We start from the raw sequence: 25,742 nt of genomic DNA, 5'->3' as shown, positions 1-25,742 counted from the left end.
AAAAAAGAGAAATGGTTAAATAAACACAGACACACACAGACACAGGTTTTTCTTCAAGTGCATTTGCAAAGCGGGCGACAACTGCTTTTATTACACTATTTATTACTTATGCTACCTAGTACAGCGATTTAAGTGACCACAGAATGCTGATTAGTAGAATATATTTTTTTTTAAAGAAAAATGTTTAAAAACCAAATATTGCACACAAGCCGAACGATGTGAGTCATTGTCAGGTGCTTATATACATATGTATGTATGTAAGTATGCATATCATTGTTAATTTTTACGGCCTGCTTATTCAGTTACATAAGTGTTTGACCAGCAATTCTGTTATTAGAGTTGTAAACCGATAAGGGTTCAAAGCCAATTCATATTAAACCTGTACTTATCAATAGAGGTATACCCAGCAGACAAATCGATTAATTCGTGCATAATATGGTCTCTAGTGGTTATAGCAACAATTAGCGGCAACATAGGATGCCACACATAAATTCTAAAACGATTATGCAACCAATTTTAAGGGTGAGTCCATATAAGTCATTTAAATTATTTCAAATATAGCAATTTTTTCATATTAACTCATTGTCACGACTGCAGAATATTCGCAAATTATTTCTGAGCTGGAGGTCGTGACAAAGTTTGTATTGAATTTCTAATTTGTTTTCAGTAAAATGTATTAAAAAATGTAATCCCCCTCCCGCGTTGCTATCGGTACTGTCCCATTTCATATGATGGGCGTTCGCATCACAACCAATTATTAGGCAGCCTGTGCCTCCGACAGTACATCACTTGTCTATCCACAGCCTCTGGGAGTGCTGATGCCAGGAGGAAGTCTGTGCCTTCAAAGTTCTGACTAAGTTTAGAGCATTTTTTCGTAATCCGAAATACCTAAACCCGAAATTTCGAATATATTTTTTTCTATCAGGTTTGGATTTCAAATATCAACAACATTAAAGTGTTTCCTCGAGTTTTGTTTCGTTTTTATTCGTATGTTTTTTCATCACAGTGAACACAAACATAATTTTACCATCATTTCTTTTAAACATTATTACTTTATATGAAAGAGGAAAGTGGAACAAATGTTTTCTAAAGCTATTCAGCTGTTTTGGTGCAGAACATTTTTCACCTCTTACTTTTTTCTATTCAACATATTATCTTGCTATGAATTGGCATTTTATGTTCATATGTGTGATTATTAATAAAAATTAACAACAATCCTATTGCGCAGACAATTGAAAAATAAGATATATAATACATAAAGACGTAAAGCAGAAGTGATTGTGTCACACTACTTGTGCTGTACATAGTGTCACCTACAAATCGCCAGTAGTTTGTGTTTTATTCAGTATGTTTAAGGACTTGAGGAGCGCTTCCACTGAAGGATCACGACCGCGAAAACGGCGAAATACTTCTGCTGTAGGCACGGAACCACCTAGAGCTAGGAAAGTCTCCTTAAAACGTTGGCCCGTAGTCGTCATTTCAGCTGGTGATTTGTCTGCAAATTCGGAACTAATGTCAGCAGCTATCACTTTCGAATAGAGGTGACTGAATTGTGCAGCGCCCCAGTCGCCAGAGAATATTTCCGTCAAAGAACAAGGGTGCGCGTCTTTTTTGTCTAGAGGCATGCACTGATAGACAGGCCACAGCTTTTTAACTACATCCAACCAAAATGCATCAGATTGATGTAATTCAATATCCAAATCTGCCATGTAAAGCTCTTGACACAAATTGTATCCAGCTAGGCTAGTTTTTAACAAATGTGTTTTTTGTAAAATGTCATCCGATAAAGCCTCATTACTTGTGTAGTGTTTGGAAATTTCCTTTAATATGGTTGGGTTATCGAGAAAATTGCACATCACATTTCCCGCCACTTGCGAAGCATCCCATTCGATGTTTGAAAGTCCGGCAAGGTCTGTGTATGGCGCTTTCGTAAGAAGGTGTTGTAAAGCTGAACCGAAGGTTTTGAAAACCATATTTAAATCGTCAAAATTCAGTAAATATGGTGTGCCTTGTAAAGGTTCCGTAAAGTTAAAGATTAATGCACATAAAGGCGTCAGCTCAGCTGAGGGGTTTCGATTTCGTATGCTCACCATCCAGCCATTATTTTTACCGAACTTATTCTCTTTAGAGTAGCAGTCTATGTAAAAGCCAGCGATCGGCGATACACCACCACCGGCGCTATTATCGTATACATCGTAGTACTTTACAGCCGGCTGCCAAACCTCAACATTTTGGCGTTCCACAATACGAATATTGAATAAATTCTCACTTAATTTAAAAAGTTCGCTGAATACATTTGGTAATGGGAAATATTCTCGTAACTGTTCCTCATTCAGCTTATGGTTAGCTATTAGATGTTTGCGTTGCCAGTAGGGGACATCATATACATCCAATTTGGTCTGAAATCCGCTTTCAATTGCAAAGTTTTGCAACTGCTCAATTTCTGTTGACTGAGCAGGTCCAGCAAACTTTACAAGATTTGCGAATACCTGTTTTAAATTGTCTACACTTTTAATCATCTTTGTCTGCATCGACATCGCTGCGTAATTTGGATAACCTAAAATTAATATATTTTATAATTAATAATATAAATCATATCTATTCATATAATTAGTTGTAAGCAATAATTTGTAAGATATCATTAGATTTTTGTTCTAATACTAACCTAATAAGTTTGCCTGTCGTTTCCTAAGAGCTCGTATACCCTGCAAATGCGTACTATTCTCAAGACTCCGCTCTTGTTGACCAGACGCTTTACGCACATTCGCTTGCCACACGTTCCAACGCTGCATACGGTCTGGGCAGTATTTTAAAAATCCTTCCACAATTTGTGGTTGTAAAGTTATTTTCCAGGGGCCTTCTGTTAATGAGGTTGAATCCTTAGATATAGCTTCCAATAGCGTCACGGGGAAATCACGAACGAGGTTGTAGTCCTTAATGGTATGTCCAAACGTATGTACAGCCATGTTAACTTTATTTTTAAAGCTGGCACGTTCTTTGCCTAATTGTACAAGAATATCTCTGAGGGTCTCCCTTTTATCCTCTGTGTGAGTGAGTCCATTTAATTTTCCTTCCAATAAAAAACGTTGTAACAATCGAGCCTCAACACCTTGCACATTGCCTTCTTGTTGGGAAAGTGCATCATATAATACTTTACTATTGTATTTGGAAGCGCGTGCAATACGTGCACGTTCATGGATATTCATGTAGGACTTGGTAGGTATCAGAGTACTATTACCTAGATAAAGTGCTTTAGCTATGCCCCACGTGGTGTCCAGAGGTCCAGCCACTTTATCCAATTCTTCGAAGATGCCTCTTAGATTGCTGACATTTACTTTATTTTCCTGAATATCATTTTCAAAGTTTTTCACAGTTTTCTCCACCAAACCTGCCTGTTGTCCTATAGCTCCCAAGCAATTTTCAATAGTTAAATCATTAAATGCTGGCAATCCATCTGGTTTCAATACACCTTCAGCAGCATGTGTATCTTCTCCGATCTCAGGAACTCTATTTTAAATTAAATAACACGTTAAAGTAATATTTAAATCACTAATTAGGTGAATAATTTGCTCACAAGACAATATAACCGGCATTTCGATTACTGATGTATTGACTTTGTTTCACACTATTTATTAGTCCACTTCGACGGAACACCGTGTACATATTGGAAAAAAAAAACTCCCTAAAGTGGTTAATTGTGAAATACTTTCAATGAAATTCAAGAAATTGTAAATTGCAATTTATAAAAAATGCGTTTACACAATCAGCATTGAATAAAAGTGAAGTGTCAAACGAATGCAAAACAGCTGACTAGAACATGTCAAATAAAAATATTCTTTGGCTTCAAAATAGTGGTAATGAAATTTTAATAAAATTAATTTTAAAAATTAACAAATGTTATGATGTATTTTATTTCAATGCACAAATGTGTTTGTAAGCTAGTATGTGTACATTACCAAAAAAGTGACGAAATAGTTAATGCTTCAACACTGAAAATTAGAAAACCTTTGAAAGCCACTGGAGAAATTGATTAACAAATTTACTTTGGGAACCCCTGATTTGTGTCCAGCTGTTTGACGATGTATGTTTACCGGCTATTATGGCGTAACGACATTTTTTTGATAACAGATAGGGGCGAAGAAATTAAAGAGACATAGAATCTACAAAAATGACCAGAACCAGTGGCGTCGCACAAAGAATGATAAACTTACGGTTTCCTAGAGAACATCGTTTTTACTCCACTGTGACTAATCAACCATCCCGTAGGCGAGTTGTGATAACCGGCACTGGCACAGTTAGCCCTCTAGCGCATAATGTGTCGGAAGCTTGGTCACGGATATTATCTGGTGAATCTGCCATCTCAAAGCTAAGTGACCAATTCAAAGGTTTACCATGTCAAGTGGCAGCTCAAGTTCTACGAGACCAGTTGCCGACCGAAAAGTATTTTGGAAAAAGCGATTTAAAAATAATGAGCACGGCAACACAATTTGCAATAATTGCATCTGAAGAGGCGCTATCTAGTGCCAAACTACAACCTAAAGAATTAACAGCAGAACAACGTGAACGCTTTGGTGTCTGCGTTGGCATGGGTATGTTTGATCTGACAGAAGTATATGGAGCTTGGCAACAGCTGCAACGTGGTTATAATCGTGTGAGTCCATTTTTTGTGCCTCGTCTTCTTCCCAATATGGCATGTGGGCATATAAGTATGCGATATGGTTTGCGTGGTCCAAATCACTCAGTTTCGACGGCATGCGCAACAGGAGCGCATGCAATTGGTGATGCATTACGCTTCATACGCAACGGAGATGCTGATATAATATTGGCAGGAAGTGGTGAAGCTTGCATAGATCCGCTTGCTATAGCTGGATTTTGCCGCTTACGTGCTCTTAGTACAACACATAATGATACACCTTCGACGTCATCGCGTCCATTTGATAAAAAACGTGATGGTTTTGTAATGGGTGAAGGTGCAGCTATGCTCGTACTCGAAGAATTAGAATATGCCCGTAAGCGTGGTGCACCAATATTGGCTGAACTACTAGGTTATGGCTTGTCGGGCGATGCTTACCATATTACATCACCTAGTGAAGATGGCACTGGTGCTACATTAGCAATGCAACGTGCTATAACGGATGCAAGAATCCTGCCTAGGGATATAACATATGTCAATGCACACGCCACATCCACACCAACAGGTGACCGCATTGAAGCACATGCTATAGAAAGAGTTTTCGGTGAACATGTATCGCAAGTGCGTGTGTCATCAACAAAAGGTGCACATGGTCATTTGCTTGGCGCATCAGGAAATTTAGAGACTGTCTTTGTTGTGCAGGCATGTGTGGACAACAAACTACCGCCTTCTATTAATATTGAGAACTTGGATGAAGACATCAAAGTGTCAATAGTGAAAAATAAATCAGAGCAATGGTGCAATAGCGCTGAGGTGTCGCGCATAGCCCTTAAGAATTCATTTGGTTTCGGTGGAACAAATGCGTCTCTTTGTATTGGAGAATATCGTGAATAAATCGAATAATGCATTTAAAATTTTACTCACTTCTGTATAATAAAAGCTACTTCTACAGAAAATATTTATAGGCATAAAATTTTAAAAAATAATAACTTAATTATTATTAATATTTGAAATAAGAATTAACTCTTGTAAAAAATTGTTTGAATCATGTTAATAAAGCTACAATACTTTTTTAGGAAAACTTTCACTTACAATTTATTTGGAAAACTTCAGTAAAAATATGTACATGTGTGTTTGTTTGCGGTGAAGTAAAATAATTAAAGATGTGTATATATTTTATATATATATGTATATATTATTTATTTTACGTCGCAATTCTCCTCCTTTTGTTTAAATTATATAAATTATTACTTTGAAACTTGTTTCTCGATACTTCAATTGTTTATGTTTACTCATTTTATCTTAGCTTAATTAGTTATAGTAATCGATTCATGTGTGCCAATTGGAAAGAACACTTTTATATGCATAATAGGCTTTCTTCTCCATGTTTATGGCTGTGCATTAGATAGATTGTGTTTTTCAGCGAAAGGAATAAAAGCCTACCAAAAACATACATACATATATATATTGTATCAAAATGTAATTATCTTGTTGTATTTTTCAATCAACAGCGAGTGTTGTAGTTCTAAGTGGGATGTTTTCTGCAGTCTATTGTAACAATAGTGTGTAATTACAGGTGCATGTTTGTATACTTATGTACATACATAATTATGGGTCGGCAATGTACAAAACAACTCGCACATCAAATGTATAACAAATGCCAAAAATTATAAATTTACGTTCTTTTTTAATGATCTCGAATACAGTGGCACCTAAACTCTAGCAAAATTAACTATATTAAATAAATTTTTCTGCGTAACTAAATATATGTATGTATGTAGGTGTGGATATTATTTATGTTTATTGCCATTATATATAACTTAAACTCAAAACTGCATAACTTTCATATCTTGACCAATATTATTATATCTTAATATGAATTCCCACTACAACAATATCACTTTATTGTGTTGGCTTATCTTTTACACAGAATTTTTTCAAGATCCGTTAGCTAAAAGTTATAGTTCTAATGAGCTATTGCACTACCCGTTATTGAAGTCGAAATTGTTCTAAAAAATATTCGCAAAAACCCAAATAAGGAATAAATAGTAATCAATATCATGTCAAAAAATCACGTTATTGGCTTAGAAGTTAAAAAAATAATATTGTAATATTATTTGCTACTAAAAGAGAAATAACTTCTTGATCTTATTTTATTGTACAAAACCAATCAGCAAAACCCCATATTTCTTATTTATCTCAAATGTACAAACTTTTCTTGAAATCGTGTAGCTTTGCACTCAAATAATTGAATGACAGCAAGAAGTAATAATTGGAGATGATTGACCTTTAAATAGATGTTCCTTTGGATAATCGCATTTTCATAATTGTTTTTAATACGCTAAAACAAAGTGTTCAATAATAACGCTTTTGTTGATAAAACATTCCACAAGTAATGTTAAGCAATAGCATTATTCCTAGACTGATTTAAACCGTTATCAATTTCGGTTATGAAAACCCGACTGTTGCTTTTGATGTATGAAGTTTTCTTTTCGTTTTTTGACATAAGATGGATAAATAAGTGCAACGAAATTTTTTATGAACGAAGTCCCTGATATAGGACGAAATATAAAAATATTCGTATATACCGTTATTTTTGGTTGTTATATATACATTAGAGCTCTTGATATTCGACTAATCGACTAACCGGATAGGACATTATTCGAATAATAATACTAGATTTTCGACTATTTGAATAGAAGCGTTCAACTGCTACAAATGTTTTCACGCACACAAAGGCATTTTCACAAATTTAAAACTAGCAAAAATTAAAGGCTGCTTGGATTTCAAAAAATTTTTGTTTATTTAAATACTGGCAGAAGAGCAACTATTCGAATAGTCGTAACATTGCGAATAATCGACTACTATTCATACGAACGGTTACAAGCCGAATACTCGGCCTTCAGGTTACTCGAATAATTTTAAGAGCCCTAATATATGTACATACATACATGTCCATATGTACATATTTGAAGAGACGATTTTCCAACACAATCTCGTATATATGGCTATTGCTACCTTCACTGCCCTATGATTACAATTTATTGGGGGGTTTCTCTGCAATTTTCCAATAAATCAATTAAAGTTTTTACACGCTTAATGACATAATATATATATATTATTACTTTTATTATTATTATAATAATTAAACCGTTAATTAATTCATTAAAAAATGCTTACACTTAGAAATATATATTACTTTAAGTTTCGAACTACACTAAACATTTTTCGGCGTTTCTTCACATCATTCCCTAGCGCAACATTTGCGCTAACTGTTCTTGTTAATTTTATTGTAAAGTAAATTTTTATAGTAAAATATATATGTTATATATATTTACATATATTATGCATATATATGCAAACTACGAATTACAAATACGACTACATAAATATGTATATATGTATTTTATTTTTAGATTTTTAGTTTTTTCATATTCATATTATTTTTTTTTATTTTTGTTGTATAAAATTCTAAATGAAATTTGCAATGCCGCTCCTTGAAATGCTCTTTTCTACTTAAGCTTTTTGCTAATATGAAGTTCATGTTAAAGCCTAAGCAAACAAAAACGCCTCAACCTTGAGATATGATGGAAGAAAAAAATATTTTATTTTTCCGAAACAGTGGTTCACTCTGCTTCGTATTTTAGTTTCATGTGTTTAGTTTGAGTTTTTTATGCGATTTCATTTTATAATTCTCAACACTTTTAGTTTAATTTAGATTTTTTTTTTGTTTTCAAAAAGTTTAATTAACAATTTTGAGGCTTAAGGCATTTAACCGCCTCTGGTTTAGCAGTATATTGAATTGGTTAAATCGCCTTAAAGTACGTATTTTCGGTCAATCGCATTAAATAGTTAGGTTGTGTGATGGAGTGGCATAATATGTTAATTTAAGTTGTTTTTGTCGTGATTTGGCTCCGTGTATTACTGTGTTATATCCATGTAAACTAACTTCATTCAGTTCAGCGCTTTTTACAACACAAAAATCACATAAAAGCAAAAAGTCAAAACTTAATTAGAATGTCAAGTAACGCATGGCCAAAAAAAAAATAGAATTTAAAATAAGAATGTGTTTAAACATGTTTGTCTGCTACGCATGAAAATGTATACAACAATTAAAGCTTGAAAACTGTCTGTAACAAGATATTGCGATCAGTTAAGCTAATGCAGCACGATGTGTAATACGAAGACTACCGACACATAAGCAAATTGTTGAGAATATTTAATTGACATACATTTTATGCGAATTATCGAAAATATGGTGGTTTTTGACATATTTATGTATATGAGATAAAATTAAAATTTTTGTTTTTGTTTATTTTTTTATAATTGCCGAATGGTACATACATATAATCTATGACATAAATTTTAGCTGTGGTAAACAATTCACCATTTCCGATTATTTCTATTAAAAATTTTTTAAATAAAAAATTTAAATTTTTCCGTGACACTTGTAGTTTCACAGTTCGCAGTTATACAGTAAGCTCTATAGCATAACATGAAATGAACATTGAACACTTATTAAACTAAGTAGAATGAGTGAAACAAAACTTGTGAAGGAATTTTTACTTCATGCAAAATAAAATACTTAAACTAAAAGCAGATGTAAATCAAAGGCATACGTTTGAGAATACAGACTATTTTAAGCAGCAACATATGAGAAGGCAAATGACAACATAGGCAATTAGAATATTGATACAAATTGGAATATGGAAATTTTGTTTTCCTAAATAATTTTATAACTACAGCTGTGGTGTAGTTAAGGTTTTAATTTTATACTGAGATTTAGCCACATTCTGTATACACGTATGTAACGTATCAACACACATATTCAATACATGCATGCCATGCTAAAATATATATGTTCTGATGATTTAGCTTATGTGATAATTTTCTAAATATATATTTTTTTGTTTTGCATTTTCATTTTATAGTTTTAATTACACACTATTAATGTTATAAATATGTATGTAACTGTATCGTTGTCCATAACTTTCTTGTCGACGTTGTCAACTACTTCTCACCAATCAGACTATTTTCGCCTTATCATTAGTCGAACAATTCGATTGCTTTTTCCTTATATACACACGCTATCACCAATACAACCTACGCAAGCGTATATTGTTGCATAAGCTACACGTTGATCGTTTTGCTCTACCTTTTCTCACGCGCACATAGATCTATATAGATATAGCATAGAGGGGTCGTCCATGTATGATTAGAAGCTTAAATCACACAAATATTTAATTAAGCAACGCATCCATCGTGTACGGAAAAGGAGGTGGGGTACGTTGTGGTGGTGTTGTTTTGCTTTGTGGTTGTAGTTGTACCTGTTGCTTTTGTATTTGCTGCTGTTGCTGCTGCTGCTGCTGCAGAAATATCTCATTGCGGCTTAATGACGTTGTTGTTGCTGTTGTAGCTGTTTCAGTAGCTGTTACTGCGGTTATTGTTACTACGTCAGTTGTTGTTGTGCTTGTTTTTATTGCTGTCACTGACGACGGTCAGTCGAGTATTACAACTTGCGGTTCGATTTGTCTGCTCACCGTCACAGCTGGTGTCGCTACAACATGTGCCATCTGTGCAATTTGGTGTGCTTTGATTGGTAGTTCTCGCCAAGGTTTGCGTGCAACTCGTCGAAGATCGGCAGGTGAAAGTGTTTTGCGCCATTTTCTATGATTTTCGAATTACATTACAACCAATTACCAACAAATCCTCAATCAAATCATGCTATACTTACTTGCTGCTTTCCGTGGCTCTGAAATAATAATCATCTGGTGCGTCTACCCAACTTATAACCTGCTTACGCCCATTACCGGTGCGTCCCATTTGTGCTAGTTTCGGTTTGCCGTTGAGCTGTAAAAGAACAACAACAATAAAAACTTTAAAACCAACTAAGAAATAAAGATGTATATTATTTACATGATGTCTCGTTAAGGTATGACCCGCCGCAGCCATCATTGCGGCAAATTGCTCATTGCTTGGACGATGCGAAGGCATGGGATCTTTATTCGGGCGCTTGGTGGGGGGATATACTGGATAAAGCATGCCTATAATAATGAAATTTAAAAATAGATTATTAACATGAAAACACTCTTGTGTGGATCATCATGTGTTCGGTAGTGTAATTTTCCGTTACACAAACCAGATTTATTACCATCCGCAGCTTCCTCGTTCCGATCGCGACCACGCTTACGCCAACAATCAGTACGTCGCGCTGCTGCTGATCCACCGCTACTATTCGATGCCGCAGCTGGGGGCAAATCTTTAACTGCTCTTGAACGCTCTGGTGCCATCTTGGGTGCTGGTGTCCCCGCATTGACCGTTGCCACCTTTGTAACTGGCACTGTCGCAGGCGAAATTGCAGGTACTACCGCAGGTAATACTGCAACAGCTATTGGAGCTGTAACTACCGGCGTTGGAGCGGGTATAATGGTTAAATCTTTGTCGAGCTCTAAAACCTTGTTGGGCACACGATCATACAATAAACTGCCATCGGCGGCCTTTGGCGGTTTGGGAAATGAGACCACATCGGGTTTTGGTATTTTATCCTTTGGTGTCAACACTAACCATTCATGCGGTCCAATGCCGGGGCAGCCCAAACGATTTGCAATTTTAGTAACACTGCCACGTTCACGCTTTTTTCTTTTCATCAATAAAATTTTCTTTATATCGGCTGCGGTTTTGTCATTTATTCGATTTGTAACTATATAAAAATAAAAAATTATACTTTAACATATAACACACTCTCAGCGATTATAGGCAAACTCACATTCTTGTTTCACCAGCTGTGTATTAATCGCAAACGATGTTTGACGCGCTGCCTTTTTGGGTTTTATGTAGTTTCGACAAAGAACGCGTGCCAGACGCGTCATTGCGTTCGTGTGCAGATAGAAGGCGGTGCGAGTTTTCATAATGGGGCGTGGTGAACCCGACATAAGAGCGATGCCATGCGCCTGATCGAAGTGACGCGCTAAATGAGTTTTTAATTTGAATTCTTTATCACAATTAACCATAGGGCATCTAAAAGGAAATGTGAAAGTAGTCATACTAAATATGGCCTTTAAATAACAAATTTTAATGTTTACTTGTGCATTTGGCGATTAGACAAATCGCTCACTTTCTCGGTATCAATCACTTCCACAACGACTGGCGCTACTTTCTTTTTGGGCTCGTGATCGATTTCGTGTTTGCCGGCATTTTTCAAGCCACCATACTTTTTAAAATAGTCAAAACAATTTTGACAAAGACGACTGTTGCCGTGGCCACTGCCAGTCCATGGATACCACTAATAATAAATTATGCTTATTTTTCATATATTTCAATTTAAATTGTAAATAGATATTTGCTACCTGTGAGGATTTAACAGTTGAGCAAGATTCACATGGTTTGCCATTGTTGGAAAGATCTGCACCACCATTTGTTGTACCGTTATATATATTGGCACCTCCTTTTATTGAGACACTGCCACTTCCGCTCTTATTCACTTGATTATATTGCGGGACGTACACTTGTTTCAGCTTAAGCTCCGCTTCTACGGCCTTCACGCGTTTCTGTTGCACATAACGGTCGGTAGTCTTCCACATGTAATAGTATTCAATTATCTGTTTAAGAGTTTTCCAAGGAAGCTGAAAATAAATGAGAGAGACTATGTCAATATACATCGAATTATTATTAAATAATTTCTGCTAAGCAAATCCATACAAAAGATATTAATCTGTTGGATACTTACAAAGTCCTGTCGAATGTCATTAAAATCTTTGCCATATTTGTCCAAAGCCTCTTCGAATAAATTGGCCTCCGAGGCACTCCAATCTTCAATTTCGTCACGGCAGAGTACTGGCCCAGTGGAAGGAACTAACGAACACATTGCCTCTTCGATAGAGTATTTGTGCTTATGCAGCGTATCCATGGCATGAAACTGTTTAACAAAAAGTTTGAATCAAACAATTAAATGTGAAATACATAAAATATGAAAAATATGTACCAGTGTTATGTCACGACTGGCTGCTGCGGCCGACATATGCAATGACGGCTGCTTCACCGAACTGCTACAGTCTAGAGCGCGTGCGAATGTTCCTATCGAACGCGACACCACCAAAAACTGATCGATTTTACGATCGTTTAGGCTATGCTGTGGCGTCCACACCAATGTTTCGAGATCCTCTAACTTGCGCTCATCACTCGTAACATCTTTAAGCTTTGCAGGTATTTCGCTTTGATAGCGACTGCCTACACGAATTTCGCCTTTGTCGGCGAGTAGCGTCTTCTGGTTAGGATCGAAAACCAAGCAATAGAAGAATGTGTCCTATTTGCAAATAATCAGGAAAATAAAATCATTTAATGTTCGAGTAAAATTCATTCAGAGGAAATGTTGAAGTAATGCCAAGTCTAAAAAGTAGCTAGCGTACGATGCGAAATTTACGACTCACGTCTTTACTGAGATAGCTTTGCAGGGACTCCGTCTCGTTCAGCAGTGTAACCGAACATTTGCCACGTATCTGTGTGGCGGGCAGTGCCTCGACTTGGCGTGACAAGAACAATTCACGATGTTTGATCTGATAGCGTTGTTTGGCCGTAAGTGATTCACCCTTTTCCGAGTTAGCCCCACCACCACCAGGGCCATGGTGTATAGGACTATTCAGTCCCTCATCCAACGCTGCTATAAAGATAAAGTAACAGAAGAAAGGTCAGTTCAGTGTGTTCAAATTACGTGTTTATCTATACAAGTCACATACATACAAATGTACATTCAAATAGTGTTTTTTAGATACACAAGAAAATAATGATCAAAAAATATTAAATTCTAAACATATTTGAAAATATAAAGTACAACTATCCAATCAGTAGAAGAAGCTTATCAAAATCAAGACTTAACCGAAAACATAGCACAACCACAGCATGTCGAAAAAGTACCAATATGAGAGACTCTAATTTAATCTAAGATACAAAGAAAGATCCGCAAATTTATCTACGAAACTTAAAAATATAATCCATACATACAAACATAATGTATTTCAGCATTTTTATAGTAGCTTGATACTTTGGTTACAAATTCTATAATGCACTACAATGATGTTGAGTGATTGATTTTAATCGGTACCTATCGAAGGATCTAATACGGCTTGTGCGGCTTGCTCTTCGCCTACTGGTGTTCTAAGCCATGTTTTCTTCAGCTTCGTAGCCAGTGGGGAGTCTTCAGCGGTCGCCACTATGTTCGATGAGGATAAGTATGTGGATTTAGTGAAAATTTCATAAAAGATTTTATGTGCAAGGTAATAGAGTATACATATGTATATACATAGATACTATTGTGTATATTATTTTAATTTCAAATTTTAACTACTTGTATACAATGAAAATCAAGAGAAATGTAAAAATAATAAAAGTTGAATAAAAAAAATGAATATCATAGATTTAAAGAGAGTTATTCTTCTTCTTTAATCTACATAACGGCGATGGCAAAAGGAAGATTCTTGCTATAATTGTAAAAAGTCTAATTTTTTCTGTACTTGTAATTAAAAAAAATCAAGATAAACGTAAACTTAGCCTCTATATACCTTTTACAGACTATAGGTCAGATCTGAACAATATCTTTGGATATTGAGTTATTGCCTTAGATAATAATTAATGCCAAATTTCATGAAGATATCTTGTCAAATGAAAAAGATTTTCATACAAGCATGACAGCTATGTATATGCTATAGTAATCGGATCTGAAAAACGTCTTCGGAGATTTTGCAGTTGCCTTGAACAAATAAGTGCCCCACTTCATCAAGACTAAATTTAAAAAAATGTATCGCATGTATATGAACGGTCATTTTGTTTGGCAACTGTGGCCAGAAGGTACCTCGTCTAATAAACAAGTTTTCCTTACAAGGACATGCATTTGATCATTTGGTATGCATGACAACTATATGCTGTTGTGGTCCGATATCGACGATTACGGACAATAAGCGAATCCGTGGGTCAAAATGGACGTGCGCAAAATTTCAGACCGATATTTCAAAAATTTTGGGACTATTTCGCGACGGGTTTGGCTAAGACTTTGCTCAGCATGCTGATAGGGTCTCCGATACTTCTTTCGTGCTCTCACAAACTTAGTGGCAAACTTAATATACGACGATCAAGGTAGAAAAACTTTTTCTAAAAATTATTATGAATATACGTCTCTATGAAAAATGGGTGGAAAAACTCTATCAAGCCAAGGAGTAGGCGAGCAATTATATAATATAAAAGAAATATATTTGAAAATATAAAGTACAACTCTGCCGTTACAACAACAACAACATAATATAAAAGAAGGAAATTATATGACAGAAAATCGTATCAGGATAGTAAAATTTAATTAATTATTTAAACTTAAAACATATACTGTAAGCTTATAATTACTAATCATATATAAATTCTTAAAGATATACTCAATAAATATGTACATAAATATTTGTATATAATATGTATATAACTTTGAAAGCTGAATATACAAACAAACAAATATGAAGATGTAGAACGGAAATGGATTACCACCAACAGAACCTACGAGTGTACGAACGACAGCCGAAAAAAGAGGAAGCGCAATATGATGCAATGGCTTTAAATTGAATGGGGTGGAAAGAAAATGTTATTATGAACTGAGGGAGAGTGGCATTTCGTACAGCAAAGTTGTCTGGAATTGTCGGTTATCATAGTGCGAATGGGTAATGGTGGGTTGAAAGGAGGCACACACACACAACCAAATGCGATGGAGCCGCCACATACTGTGTAGAGCACTGTGCACTGTACCACTGAGTTGGTGGCCAAAACGCTTTTTGTGGTATTTGCCACCCCCTCACGCGGACGTTCGAGGCCTGGTGTGCCGCATTTTTGCACAGGCGAACGATTGAAAAGAAAAATATATGCTCGTGTGCATGTATTGCGGTCGTAAGGTTAGGAAGACGCACGAGATATGTATATATATATGTATGTATGTGCGTCATTGGGAGTTGTTGTGAACTTTGATTAGTTTAGAGTTAAAACTTCCGGCAGTCTAATAAGAATACTGCACTGATAACAAATCCAAATAGTTATGGTTATCAGCATTAACAATTATGCTTTCTTGTAATTTATTTTATTAATATTTAATTTGAATATAATACATTGGATGTGCTTGTGAAAATTTTGACATGCGAATGCGGTGCGTACCAGGTGGATATATTAGGTCCCGCGATATTCTATATTCGAGACGTGCACAGGCAGGCTATGAAACATTAAAATTGTAAATGTGTTTAGGTGTGTGAACATGGTGGTATGGTTAGCGCACACTCGTATGAGCTGGGGGTGGTTGGAGTGGACAACGTGTAGTCGGTGTTTTGTGTTCTCTGTTGTTATTGTTGCCAGAATTTAGTTACGCACACATTCTTAATATACATAGAAATGTACATATGTGTGAAGAGTGAAGGAGCTGATGCAGACTTCAGCCTGATTTTCTCATACCGCCTACCCACATTTGAAAATCGACCAACTGATAGCACACACCTAGCCATTGACGCACGCATTTACCATAGGTATAGGTATATACACACATATAAGTAGATATATGCAATATTTCGTACAAATGTTGGTATATTGTATATTTGCATGTAGCAGCATTCAATACACATTTGCACCCGCCCACCTTTGGCCAACAAACGCAGACCACCACTTGCCCCTACCGATTCCCGAGCATTATTCTATTTAGTGCCTAACGGTATCTAGGTACTAGGAGCAGGTAGTTTAGACGGAGTTGCGCGAAGCAAATATATGCAAACATTTTTGAAGTTATGTATGTATGTATGTGCATAATTACGTATAAATGCAAGTGGTGAAGAGCTCTCAACCCTCGTTTTTAGCATTAGTTTCGGTCTCAGTCCCAGCCTCTGCAGCTGTGATGGCTACTACTTGCTGCCGTTGTCGTTATTGCACTTGTTTTTGTATGTTACTCGCAGCTCTGCTATACACTGTAGTTTCGGATGGTTGACTGGCTGACTGAGTGACTGTTTGCCTGGGCTGGTTAGCTGAGATCTCCTGTCTTGTGTATTAGGCATCGATACAGATGCGAATATTTAAAACACTGTTGCTGGCCTTATATATTCAACTTGTTGTTTTTGTTGTTGTTAAAACTGTTGCCGGTTATTCGCTCTTGGTAATACGCTGGCTATCGTAGACGATACCACCAGTTTCTGGTTTGCAAAACATTAATGCACATAACTGTGTGATGACGAATGGCCGACCTTATATGGATATGCATTTATGCGTAATGATCTAAATTACCAGTCCATGCCGGCATGAATTATATTTATGTTTTCATTAATTTTTTATGAAATTAGTTTAAGGAAAACTTACAAATAATGGAAAGTTTATTAAAAAAAATGTGACAATTTTTATTTGATTTCCTAATTCAATAGAAATATGTGTTCTTAAACATGTAATAATATGGACTATTATTAGGGGTATCATATAGTCTCATAAAGAATTAAGTTATAACGATCCGAAAACATAGCGTTCAGAGTTGTATTTGCGTAAACTCATTTTAGTATGCAATCCAACAACAAATTTTTTACACTAGCATAAAATTTATTATTTTACGATGCTTTATGACACGTTGTGAGAACCCAAATATAAAAAAATAATAATATAAAAAACTTTAACACGGTTAACACCGCATACTTTCTTTACATCGATATGATCAGTTTTTTTAAACCCCACCCCATTGGATAACCAATAAATACAGATCTGCGTAAGAATAAAGTAGTAATGTGTAGTGTAAATAAGTAATTATTTTATACAAATGATTAAAAAAATAAAATTAGTGCACATAGGTGACAAAACAAAGAGAAAATAATAATGTGAATTGACTTACGCTGATGTTTATCGGCCAGTTGCACCAGTGGATTCGGCAGATCGCGCCTTCTATAAAAGCACATAACTTTGGCTTCTACATTTCCGGATTGGTTTTTATTTAACTCTTCTATACGACGTATTAAAAATGGGCTATTCGGATTTGTCTCGACATAGACATAATCTGAAACACAAAACATATATCTATATGTATATAGAGTTTTATCTCACAATCCCCTAATATTATAATTTTTAAAACGCCTAGAATTGTGAACATAATGTAGTAGAACGCATAGCAAAGCAAACGTCAGGCCGTAGCTGCTGCTGATAGCGTCGAAAAAATGGCAATGCATGTATGAACATATATGTATGTATGTATATAAGAAGTCATATTGGAGAAATAAATACACAGAAAAGTTGCTCAGCTACAGCGATCGCTGTTGTATGTGCATAGTCTACTGAACCAATTTAACTATGTACATATATCTATTCAATGTAGCGTCTGAAAGAACTATGTCTATCTGCTAAATATTCTATTAACCCACCTGCCAAACATAAACATATTCGATCTTCACCAATGCTCACCGGTGAATATAATTATTAATGCAGAGTTCACGTAAAAACAGAAACCCTAAGAGTATAACGAAAGCAGAAACTCACAATAGTTGCATATATAGACTAGACACTAACCAAGTGGGAAAATATAAATTAGTCTTCCTGCTGTGCTTATTACTACACGTAACTCTAGTTATATGTATGAGTAAATGTAGGAAAATCGTATACACATGCACAGATGCCACATGGCATAATGACATCAAGAGAAACGCGGCATAAACCAGCATACTAACCAATCGACTAATGTGATCCGAAGTATAGATCTTCAGGAAAGCATTGTAACCGTTTTAGAACAAAGTTCAGACATCTCAGAATAAAATGCAATTACCATACACATACACACGAATTTTTAAATAATTTGTTTGCCATCGTTCATTTGGTGTATTTAAGTTTTTTGGAAGACTTCGTATATGTTTAGAAATGGAAACCTGTTTCTTTTACTTTTTCTGTCGTATAAAACACATACCCATGTGTATACCTACTTATATTTGTATGAACATGTGTACAGGTTAAATCCTTCATTGCTTTAAACGGCTTATGAAGTTTAAAACTTCGTTTCTATTCGTTTGTAATTAATAATATCAAATTTACTCTTACAATTGTAAATATCTACATAAGTACGAATGTATGTATGTATGTACATATATACCTAATAAACTTTCTCTATTTATCTATGTTGCAATGCACGTAATGATAAGATCGGTAGCAATTGAACAAGCGACTCAAAGCACTTTTATGTATACTATTAATTTACATCAATAATTTATGCATTATAAAAATTTATAATATAAAGGAGTATCAAAATCTTTTGGAATAAGTAACGAATAGTCAATTTAGGGCAGATTCAGTAAATGAAATTTAATTCTAATCTGCAAAACATATTTCAAATTAATTGTCTAATCATTTAGGACGTCTTATTCAAAAATTATCGACAGTTGGTCGAAGCTTATACATGGACTCAGCTAGATTAAATTTTTATCACAGTTGACACAACTTTTAATATTCCATTTTCTTGCACTTTCTTATTTAATCTTATATACAGAATACAAGTGCAAGCCATAAGTGCAAAATGCAGTTTTGGACGACGCAGACGAAACATACGCTGCGACGTGACAGCAATTGCAATAGCTTTGATAGCTGCGATACCACCATAGGCCATAGCACACGCAGTGCACCATAGCAGCAGCAACGGCACCAGCAATTGCGGCAGTAACGACAGCAACAGCAGCAGCAGCAAATGCGGCGGCGACGACAGCGGCAAAAGCGCCAGCGCCGAAAGACACGAATATAGTACAAAACGCAGAAGAGAAAATGGAAAATTTTTACCTCCAACCCGATACATATTTGTGGCCATTTTCACTTAATTTTTGCACACTATTTCACACACAAAGTGTTTAGCACTTTTTTAATTATGGTTTTTCACTATTTTCATGCAATTTTTTTCACATTTAATCGCGTTAATTTTAATTTGTTGTGATTACATTCACAAAAGACGCGTTTTTTTCGTCGCCATCTTAGAAAACACAAAACGTCAAATGTCAAAAAAGTTTCGTGGTGGAATTTTGCCACTTCGTCCTCTTCTGGACAATTCATTAAGCATCAGAGAACGTTTATAAATATACGTTCTCTGGCATCAGCAAATTGTGGCGACATCTAAGGTGAAATATGTTCAAATTTCTGCGGATCATGAATTGGCTACATGTGTTGTCAGAAAACATTTCTAATTAAAATTAAAAATCAGTTTTTAGCTTTACAAAACCAATTTTATGTATAAAACATAATTTATTTTTTTGCGATTGTGAGAAGAGTTTAAAACTCAGTTTAAAATTCATTGTATCAATATTTAAAATTTATACCAATTACTTTTGAGTAACACAATATTTATTACTATAACTTATTATATATTTTATTTGCTTTATTATATTTTGTTTTACAGTTTAAGGGCAATTTTCTCAAAGTTGGGTAGCAGCCGTCTTTCAGTAAAGTTTGTTAACTCAACAAGACTCCTTTCGGTAAAGAACCTTTTTTAAACCAAAGGTTTGCTAATAGATATTTTCTAACCAGACATTAAGAAAACGGCCTAAATGTTTTTGATACACTTGATTGACATATGATTTCCCCCAAAGAAAAACTAAAGGTAAAACGTTTAGAGTTGACAACATTGCTGTTTGTCAAAGTGTTAGGTGGCATCTCGTTTGCTGTGACGTGGACGTGGAAAAAAATTTAGAAAATAAATCTAAGTTAATCGCAGGGTGTATTATAAAAGGATATTGGAATAAACCACACCCTACCAAGATGACGACCTACGAAGAATTTATTCAACAGAATGAAGATCGTGACGGAGTCCGTTTAACTTGGAATGTCTGGCCATCAAGCCGCATAGACGCAGGTCGTCTAGTTGTGCCACTTGCCTGTCTTTACCAACCATTGAAAGAACGTCCTGACTTGCCGCCTATACAATATGAACCAGTTTTGTGTACCCGTGCCAATTGTCGTGCAATACTCAATCCCCTATGTCAAGTCGATTATCGTGCTAAGTTATGGGTGTGCAATTTTTGTTTCCAACGAAATCCTGTAAGTAGAAAATACCTACAAATAAAAGTATTTCTTTTACTCGGTGGCATTAAGAAATCTCACTATATATTTTCTTAAGTTCCCACCTCAATATGCAGCTATTTCGGAACAACATCAGCCTGCTGAATTAATTCCTGGCTTCAGTACAATTGAATATACAATTACCCGTGCCCCATGCATGCCACCGGTTTTCATATTTCTTGTTGATACCTGTATGGATGAAGAAGAGTTGGATGCTTTAAAAGATTCTTTGCAAATGTCTCTAAGCTTGTTACCTCCAAATGCTCTGGTCGGCCTCATAACCTTCGGAAAAATGATTCAGGTACATGAATTGGGAGCAGAGGGATGTTCGAAGAGCTACGTCTTTCGTGGCACTAAAGACCTTACTGCAAAACAAGTTCAAGATATGTTGGGTATTGGTAGATCAACAAGTGCGGCTCCTGGGCAACCTGGCCAACAAATGGCAGGTCCTGGTCAACAACGTCCCGCTGCAGCAGCTGCGCCTCCAGCAAATCGTTTCCTCCAGCCCATAAGTAAATGTGACAGTGCATTGGGTGATTTGTTGAGTGAATTACAGCGCGACCCTTGGCCAGTACCTCAGGGCAAGCGGTATTTACGTTCAACGGGCGCTGCACTGTCTATTGCAGTTGGCCTACTTGAGTGTACTTATCCAAATACTGGTGCTCGCATTATGAGCTTTGTTGGTGGACCTTGTTCCCAAGGTCCCGGCCAAGTAGTTGACGATGAACTCAAACATCCTATTCGTTCACATCACGACATACAGAAAGATAATGCGCGCTACATGAAAAAAGCTATCAAACATTATGATGCGTTAGCTCTAAGGGCCGCTACCAATGGACATTGTATCGATATTTATTCTTGTGCACTTGATCAGTGCGGTCTAATGGAAATGAAACAGTGTTGTAATTCAACAGGCGGACATATGGTTTTAGGAGATTCATTCAATTCATCGCTTTTTAAACAAACATTTCAACGGGTGTTTGCTCGTGATGCACGCGGTGATTTGAAAATGGCATTCAATGGCACACTGGAGGTGAAGTGCTCGCGCGAGCTGAAAATCTCGGGCGGCATCGGTTCGTGTGTGTCGCTGAATGTGAAGAACTCGTCGGTGTCTGATGTGGAGATCGGCATGGGTAACACGGTGCAATGGAAGATGTGTACAGTGAATCCCAGCTCAACAATGGCATTTTTCTTTGAGGTGGTTAACCAGCATGCGGCGCCAATGCCGCAAGGTGGACGTGGCTGTATTCAATTTATAACTCAATATCAGCATGCAAATGGACAGCGCCGTATACGTGTAACCACGTTGGCCAGAAAGTAATACAATTGCAGTTTAATATTAAAATATTTATATATATCTAAATCGATTTGTAATTTAAAATTTAGCTGGGCAGATGCAACAACCAATTTACCATATATAAGTGCTGGCTTTGATCAAGAAGCTGCAGCTGTCATTATGGCACGCATGGTTGTTTATCGCGCTGAAACAGATGAAGGTCCCGATATATTGCGTTGGGTCGATCGGCAACTTATTCGCTTGGTAAATTTTAATATGAAATCACTCAATGCTTAGCGTTAACTTATTATGATTATTTTTCATGTAGTGTCAGAAATTCGGTGAGTACAGCAAGGATGATCCGAACAGTTTCCGTTTGGCCCAGAATTTCAGCCTTTTCCCGCAATTCATGTACCATCTTCGCCGTTCACAATTCCTGCAAGTCTTCAACAACTCACCAGACGAGACCACATTCTACCGGCACATGCTGATGCGCGAGGACCTTACACAGTCGCTAATTATGATACAGCCAATTCTTTACAGCTATTCGTTTAATGGTCCTCCAGAACCAGTCCTCCTCGATACATCGTCTATTCAACCCGATCGTATTTTATTAATGGACACATTTTTCCAAATTCTAATATACCACGGTGAAACCATCGCACAATGGCGTGCGCTCAAATACCAAGATATGCCAGAGTATGAGAATTTCAAACAGCTACTGCAAGCGCCTGTAGACGATGCTCAAGAGATTTTACAGACACGTTTTCCGATGCCGCGTTACATCGACACCGAGCATGGCGGCTCACAAGCACGTTTCTTGTTATCTAAAGTAAATCCTTCCCAAACGCATAACAATATGTACGCGTATGGACAGGTGAGTCTTTTGAATTGAATAAGCATATACATATGTAGGAAAATTTTGTGATGCGTTTCTTTTATGTTACACGAAAGTTTATACGCATTGTCTTTAATTTTTGTTGCTGTTTTAATATTTTATTTAACTTTTGTTTTTTTAATTATTTTTTTGCGTTTGCTCGTTCGCGTCTCTTAAATAATTGTCATTGTTCAATGGATTGTATGATTTGCAAAACTGCAAAAAACGTAGCCACCAATTGGCCAGTCTACGGTATTTATACTTTTCTATAGTATTGACATATTTAGTTTATTAACAACCAAAAATATAAAAATAGAGAAAATTTATTTTATGGTACGCGGTGTGGTGCGATGCTTAATGGTGCTTTTATTTATGTGCTCCTAAAATTCTTTGCTTTGCTTCCTTACCCTGTAGCTTCTATTTAACTATATTTTTAATTTTGTTATTTACAATATCATTGTCACGTAATATTTGTTTATTAAAACACTATTTCATACAGGATGGTGGAGCACCGGTTTTGACAGATGATGTATCGCTACAACTATTCATGGAGCATCTGAAAAAATTGGCAGTTTCATCAACAACATGAATTGAAAAATGTTGGATACGTATTAGTTTATGGTACTGCAGATTTAAGACGCTCTGGTGGAGGTGCTGGAGAACCGTTTTATGTATAATTAAGTGATTCTACCGGCATTTTTCGATAAAATTGACAAAATTGAATTACGATTATATTGTAGTTATTAGAACTCTAAAATAACGTAATGTCAAATTGAATTGTATGCATATATAAATAAATATTAAATTAAATAAAAAATAAATTAATTCAAAAACTTGGGCCAAAAACTATTTTTTCGGGTAAATCAAGTTTCTGGCGCTACAATAACAAGTGGAGACCTTGGAAATTATATAGATAAATAGTTATCAAGACAAGCAGAGTCAATTTAGCCATGCCTCTGTTATAGGCGAACTGGATATCGATCTGATTTGCAGACAAGAATATGAAAAGACATATGTATTACATACTCTATTATAAACAATACTATTTTATTGGTTTAACTGAATATAATTTTAATTGATTGCTTTTATGTACATACAAGAAATAAATGCCAACTTCATATTTTTTATGGTAATTTCCTAATAAACCTTTTCTAATTAACAAATGTGAACCACTCAAATGAAATTAATTATTTTATAGGAAATCATGTGTAAAAGTCAATATTTATGAAAAATATATGTGTAAGACATTTTAGCTTAACAATTCCACACTAAAGGGAGCAAAAATTGCTTGTCTGACAAGGTTTTAATACCAACTGAGGAATCACCCATTCAATTGAGAAATCGAATTGACATTTTCTGTTCCACGTCAGTGCGCTCCAGGGCTTTACAAAAGTCCTCAAAGGAAATTTTTCCTTGACAACATAAATCAGCTTCTAAAATAGTGCGTTCAGCTATACTTATTAGCTGGTCTTGGCTTATATTTGCACCGACCATCATGTGAAGAATGCTCAATAGCTCATCTCGACTGATAACACCGTCATCATCCAAGTCGTACATTTTGAATGCAACTAAAAGTAAATAAAATTGGAATTATTCTCTACATAACAATTGATGTTTGTTAGTTTATAATTACACTTTAGCTTTTCTTCGCGACTGTTTAAGCCATTTTCCTTTTTGGAGTTAATTGGTCGGAAATGCGCCAGAACATTCATAAATTGCCGGAAATTTACACGATCATCCGTACTATCTTCGAAGAAAGCATGTACGATGCGCTCACATAGGGGGTTAATTGCTAACTCAGGAATCCGCAAGAAGTCTTCACGAGATAACGTGCCGCAATCTCCGCGATCCAGTGAAGTAAAGCGGGAGTATAGTCGTTCAATTTGATTAGGTGTGACTGTAAACAAAAAGTATTTTTTTAATTATTAAGTATTGAAATAAGTTAATTAATTTTTAAACATAAATTCGTATAATTTCAATAATTTGTTTTATTATGGTCAATTAGTTTTATCTAATCTTGATTTATGGAATTTTTGATCCAACTCCGTTTAACTCATGTATATAGGAGTAATGTACTGTGTATTCTCGATATTAGTGCTAAGAAAGTGTATTGTTTATCACCCAACTATGATAATTGCCACCACTTATCAGTTATAATTGCTTCGCATTACCTCGTAAATTTCTTAAGAAAATATGCCGAAAATAATATTGTATTAGTAAGTGAACAATACTATACAAAACGACGTGACGTCAACCTGTTTTTTTTTTTTGTAAATTGTAAATTATATACAAATTTGTTTACATCACATGATATAGAAAGTGAAGCAGGAAGAATTCCAAAAGTATTAGAGTCTACCAAATATAAACATATGCTATGATACATAATGCGACCAAAAGCAACTATAAATTATACATTTTATTCCGTAATATTTTATTTCTACATATTAATGATCACAAAACATAAGAACACATAATTTACAAGGACTTGGACTTTTACACGTTATGTGTGTATGTTTAATACTTACATCCCGTTTCTTCTTGAATTTGACCGATTTCCTCCGGACGAAGTAACAATGAAGATTTATTACCCATTTTGAAAAAGTTCCAAAACTAATTTGAATATGTTGAAAGTACCTTCACTTTAAGTTGCAATGAAATAATAATAAAAATTGACAGCAACTTTGCAAGTACTGTCGTTTCTACCAGAGAACGTATGATATATTTACGTTCTCTGCTTTCTATTAGCGACATCTTATGGAAAGTTCATGCTAACTTCGAAATCGTGCCACTTTTATAAAATTTTATTTATTTCAAAAAACAATCAATTTATAACTTTTGTAAACACACTAATTCTGTCACACAAGAATTTTTTGTAAAATAACGTTTTTTCCTACATT

At 35.4% G+C, this 25,742-nt stretch overlaps 5 protein-coding genes across 8 annotated transcripts; 2 read left to right on the top strand and 3 right to left on the bottom strand.

Annotated features, from left to right (window-relative positions):
- Positions 1-956: 956 nt before the first annotated feature.
- On the bottom strand, positions 957-3,784 carry LOC108970459 (probable cytosolic oligopeptidase A). Its single transcript, XM_018935858.1, has 3 exons — positions 3,575-3,784; positions 2,666-3,507; positions 957-2,557 (listed from the first exon to the last, which is right to left on the bottom strand). The coding sequence occupies exons 1-3, from the start codon at positions 3,661-3,663 to the stop codon at positions 1,314-1,316; spliced, it is 2,175 nt and encodes a 724-aa protein (XP_018791403.1). The 5' UTR covers positions 3,664-3,784; the 3' UTR covers positions 957-1,313.
- A 287-nt stretch (positions 3,785-4,071) lies between these two features.
- LOC108970388 (3-oxoacyl-[acyl-carrier-protein] synthase, mitochondrial) lies at positions 4,072-5,702 on the top strand. The gene has a single exon (XM_018935725.1). It carries the CDS (start codon positions 4,169-4,171, stop codon positions 5,525-5,527), a length of 1,359 nt encoding a protein of 452 aa, XP_018791270.1. The 5' UTR covers positions 4,072-4,168; the 3' UTR covers positions 5,528-5,702.
- A 4,368-nt stretch (positions 5,703-10,070) lies between these two features.
- LOC108970474 (metastasis-associated protein MTA1) lies at positions 10,071-19,614 on the bottom strand. Of its 3 annotated transcripts, XM_018935879.1 has the most exons (13): positions 19,424-19,614; positions 17,505-17,666; positions 13,731-13,838; positions 13,060-13,289; positions 12,615-12,935; positions 12,360-12,548; positions 11,980-12,255; positions 11,716-11,915; positions 11,400-11,650; positions 10,785-11,333; positions 10,550-10,677; positions 10,368-10,483; positions 10,071-10,300 (listed from the first exon to the last, which is right to left on the bottom strand). In XM_018935879.1, the coding sequence occupies exons 1-13, from the start codon at positions 19,449-19,451 to the stop codon at positions 10,132-10,134; spliced, it is 2,727 nt and encodes a 908-aa protein (XP_018791424.1). In that variant the 5' UTR covers positions 19,452-19,614; the 3' UTR covers positions 10,071-10,131. The 3 variants fall into 3 exon arrangements, with proteins under 3 accessions (XP_018791424.1, XP_018791425.1, XP_018791426.1); XM_018935880.1 differs by lacking the exon at positions 13,731-13,838; XM_018935881.1 differs by lacking the exon at positions 13,731-13,838 and having other exon boundaries at positions 13,060-13,286.
- Positions 19,615-20,250: 636 nt separating this feature from the next.
- LOC108970489 (protein transport protein Sec23A) lies at positions 20,251-23,666 on the top strand. Of its 2 annotated transcripts, XM_018935919.1 has the most exons (6): positions 20,251-20,671; positions 20,751-22,009; positions 22,079-22,232; positions 22,297-22,845; positions 23,077-23,097; positions 23,345-23,666. In XM_018935919.1, the coding sequence occupies exons 1-6, from the start codon at positions 20,393-20,395 to the stop codon at positions 23,432-23,434; spliced, it is 2,352 nt and encodes a 783-aa protein (XP_018791464.1). In that variant the 5' UTR covers positions 20,251-20,392; the 3' UTR covers positions 23,435-23,666. The 2 variants fall into 2 exon arrangements, with proteins under 2 accessions (XP_018791464.1, XP_018791465.1); XM_018935920.1 differs by lacking the exon at positions 23,077-23,097 and having other exon boundaries at positions 20,252-20,671.
- A 202-nt stretch (positions 23,667-23,868) lies between these two features.
- LOC108970490 (calcineurin B homologous protein 1) lies at positions 23,869-25,547 on the bottom strand. Its single transcript, XM_018935921.1, has 3 exons — positions 25,371-25,547; positions 24,479-24,742; positions 23,869-24,413 (listed from the first exon to the last, which is right to left on the bottom strand). The coding sequence occupies exons 1-3, from the start codon at positions 25,435-25,437 to the stop codon at positions 24,175-24,177; spliced, it is 570 nt and encodes a 189-aa protein (XP_018791466.1). The 5' UTR covers positions 25,438-25,547; the 3' UTR covers positions 23,869-24,174.
- Positions 25,548-25,742: the final 195 nt, after the last annotated feature.

The sequence above is a fragment of the Bactrocera latifrons genome, unplaced genomic scaffold (genome assembly GCF_001853355.1).
Source record: "Bactrocera latifrons isolate USDA-ARS-PBARC rearing strain unplaced genomic scaffold, ASM185335v1 scaffold_3, whole genome shotgun sequence".
NCBI classification, from domain to species: Eukaryota; Metazoa; Arthropoda; class Insecta; order Diptera; family Tephritidae; genus Bactrocera; species Bactrocera latifrons.
This window is presented reverse-complemented; position numbering and strand designations above follow the sequence as displayed.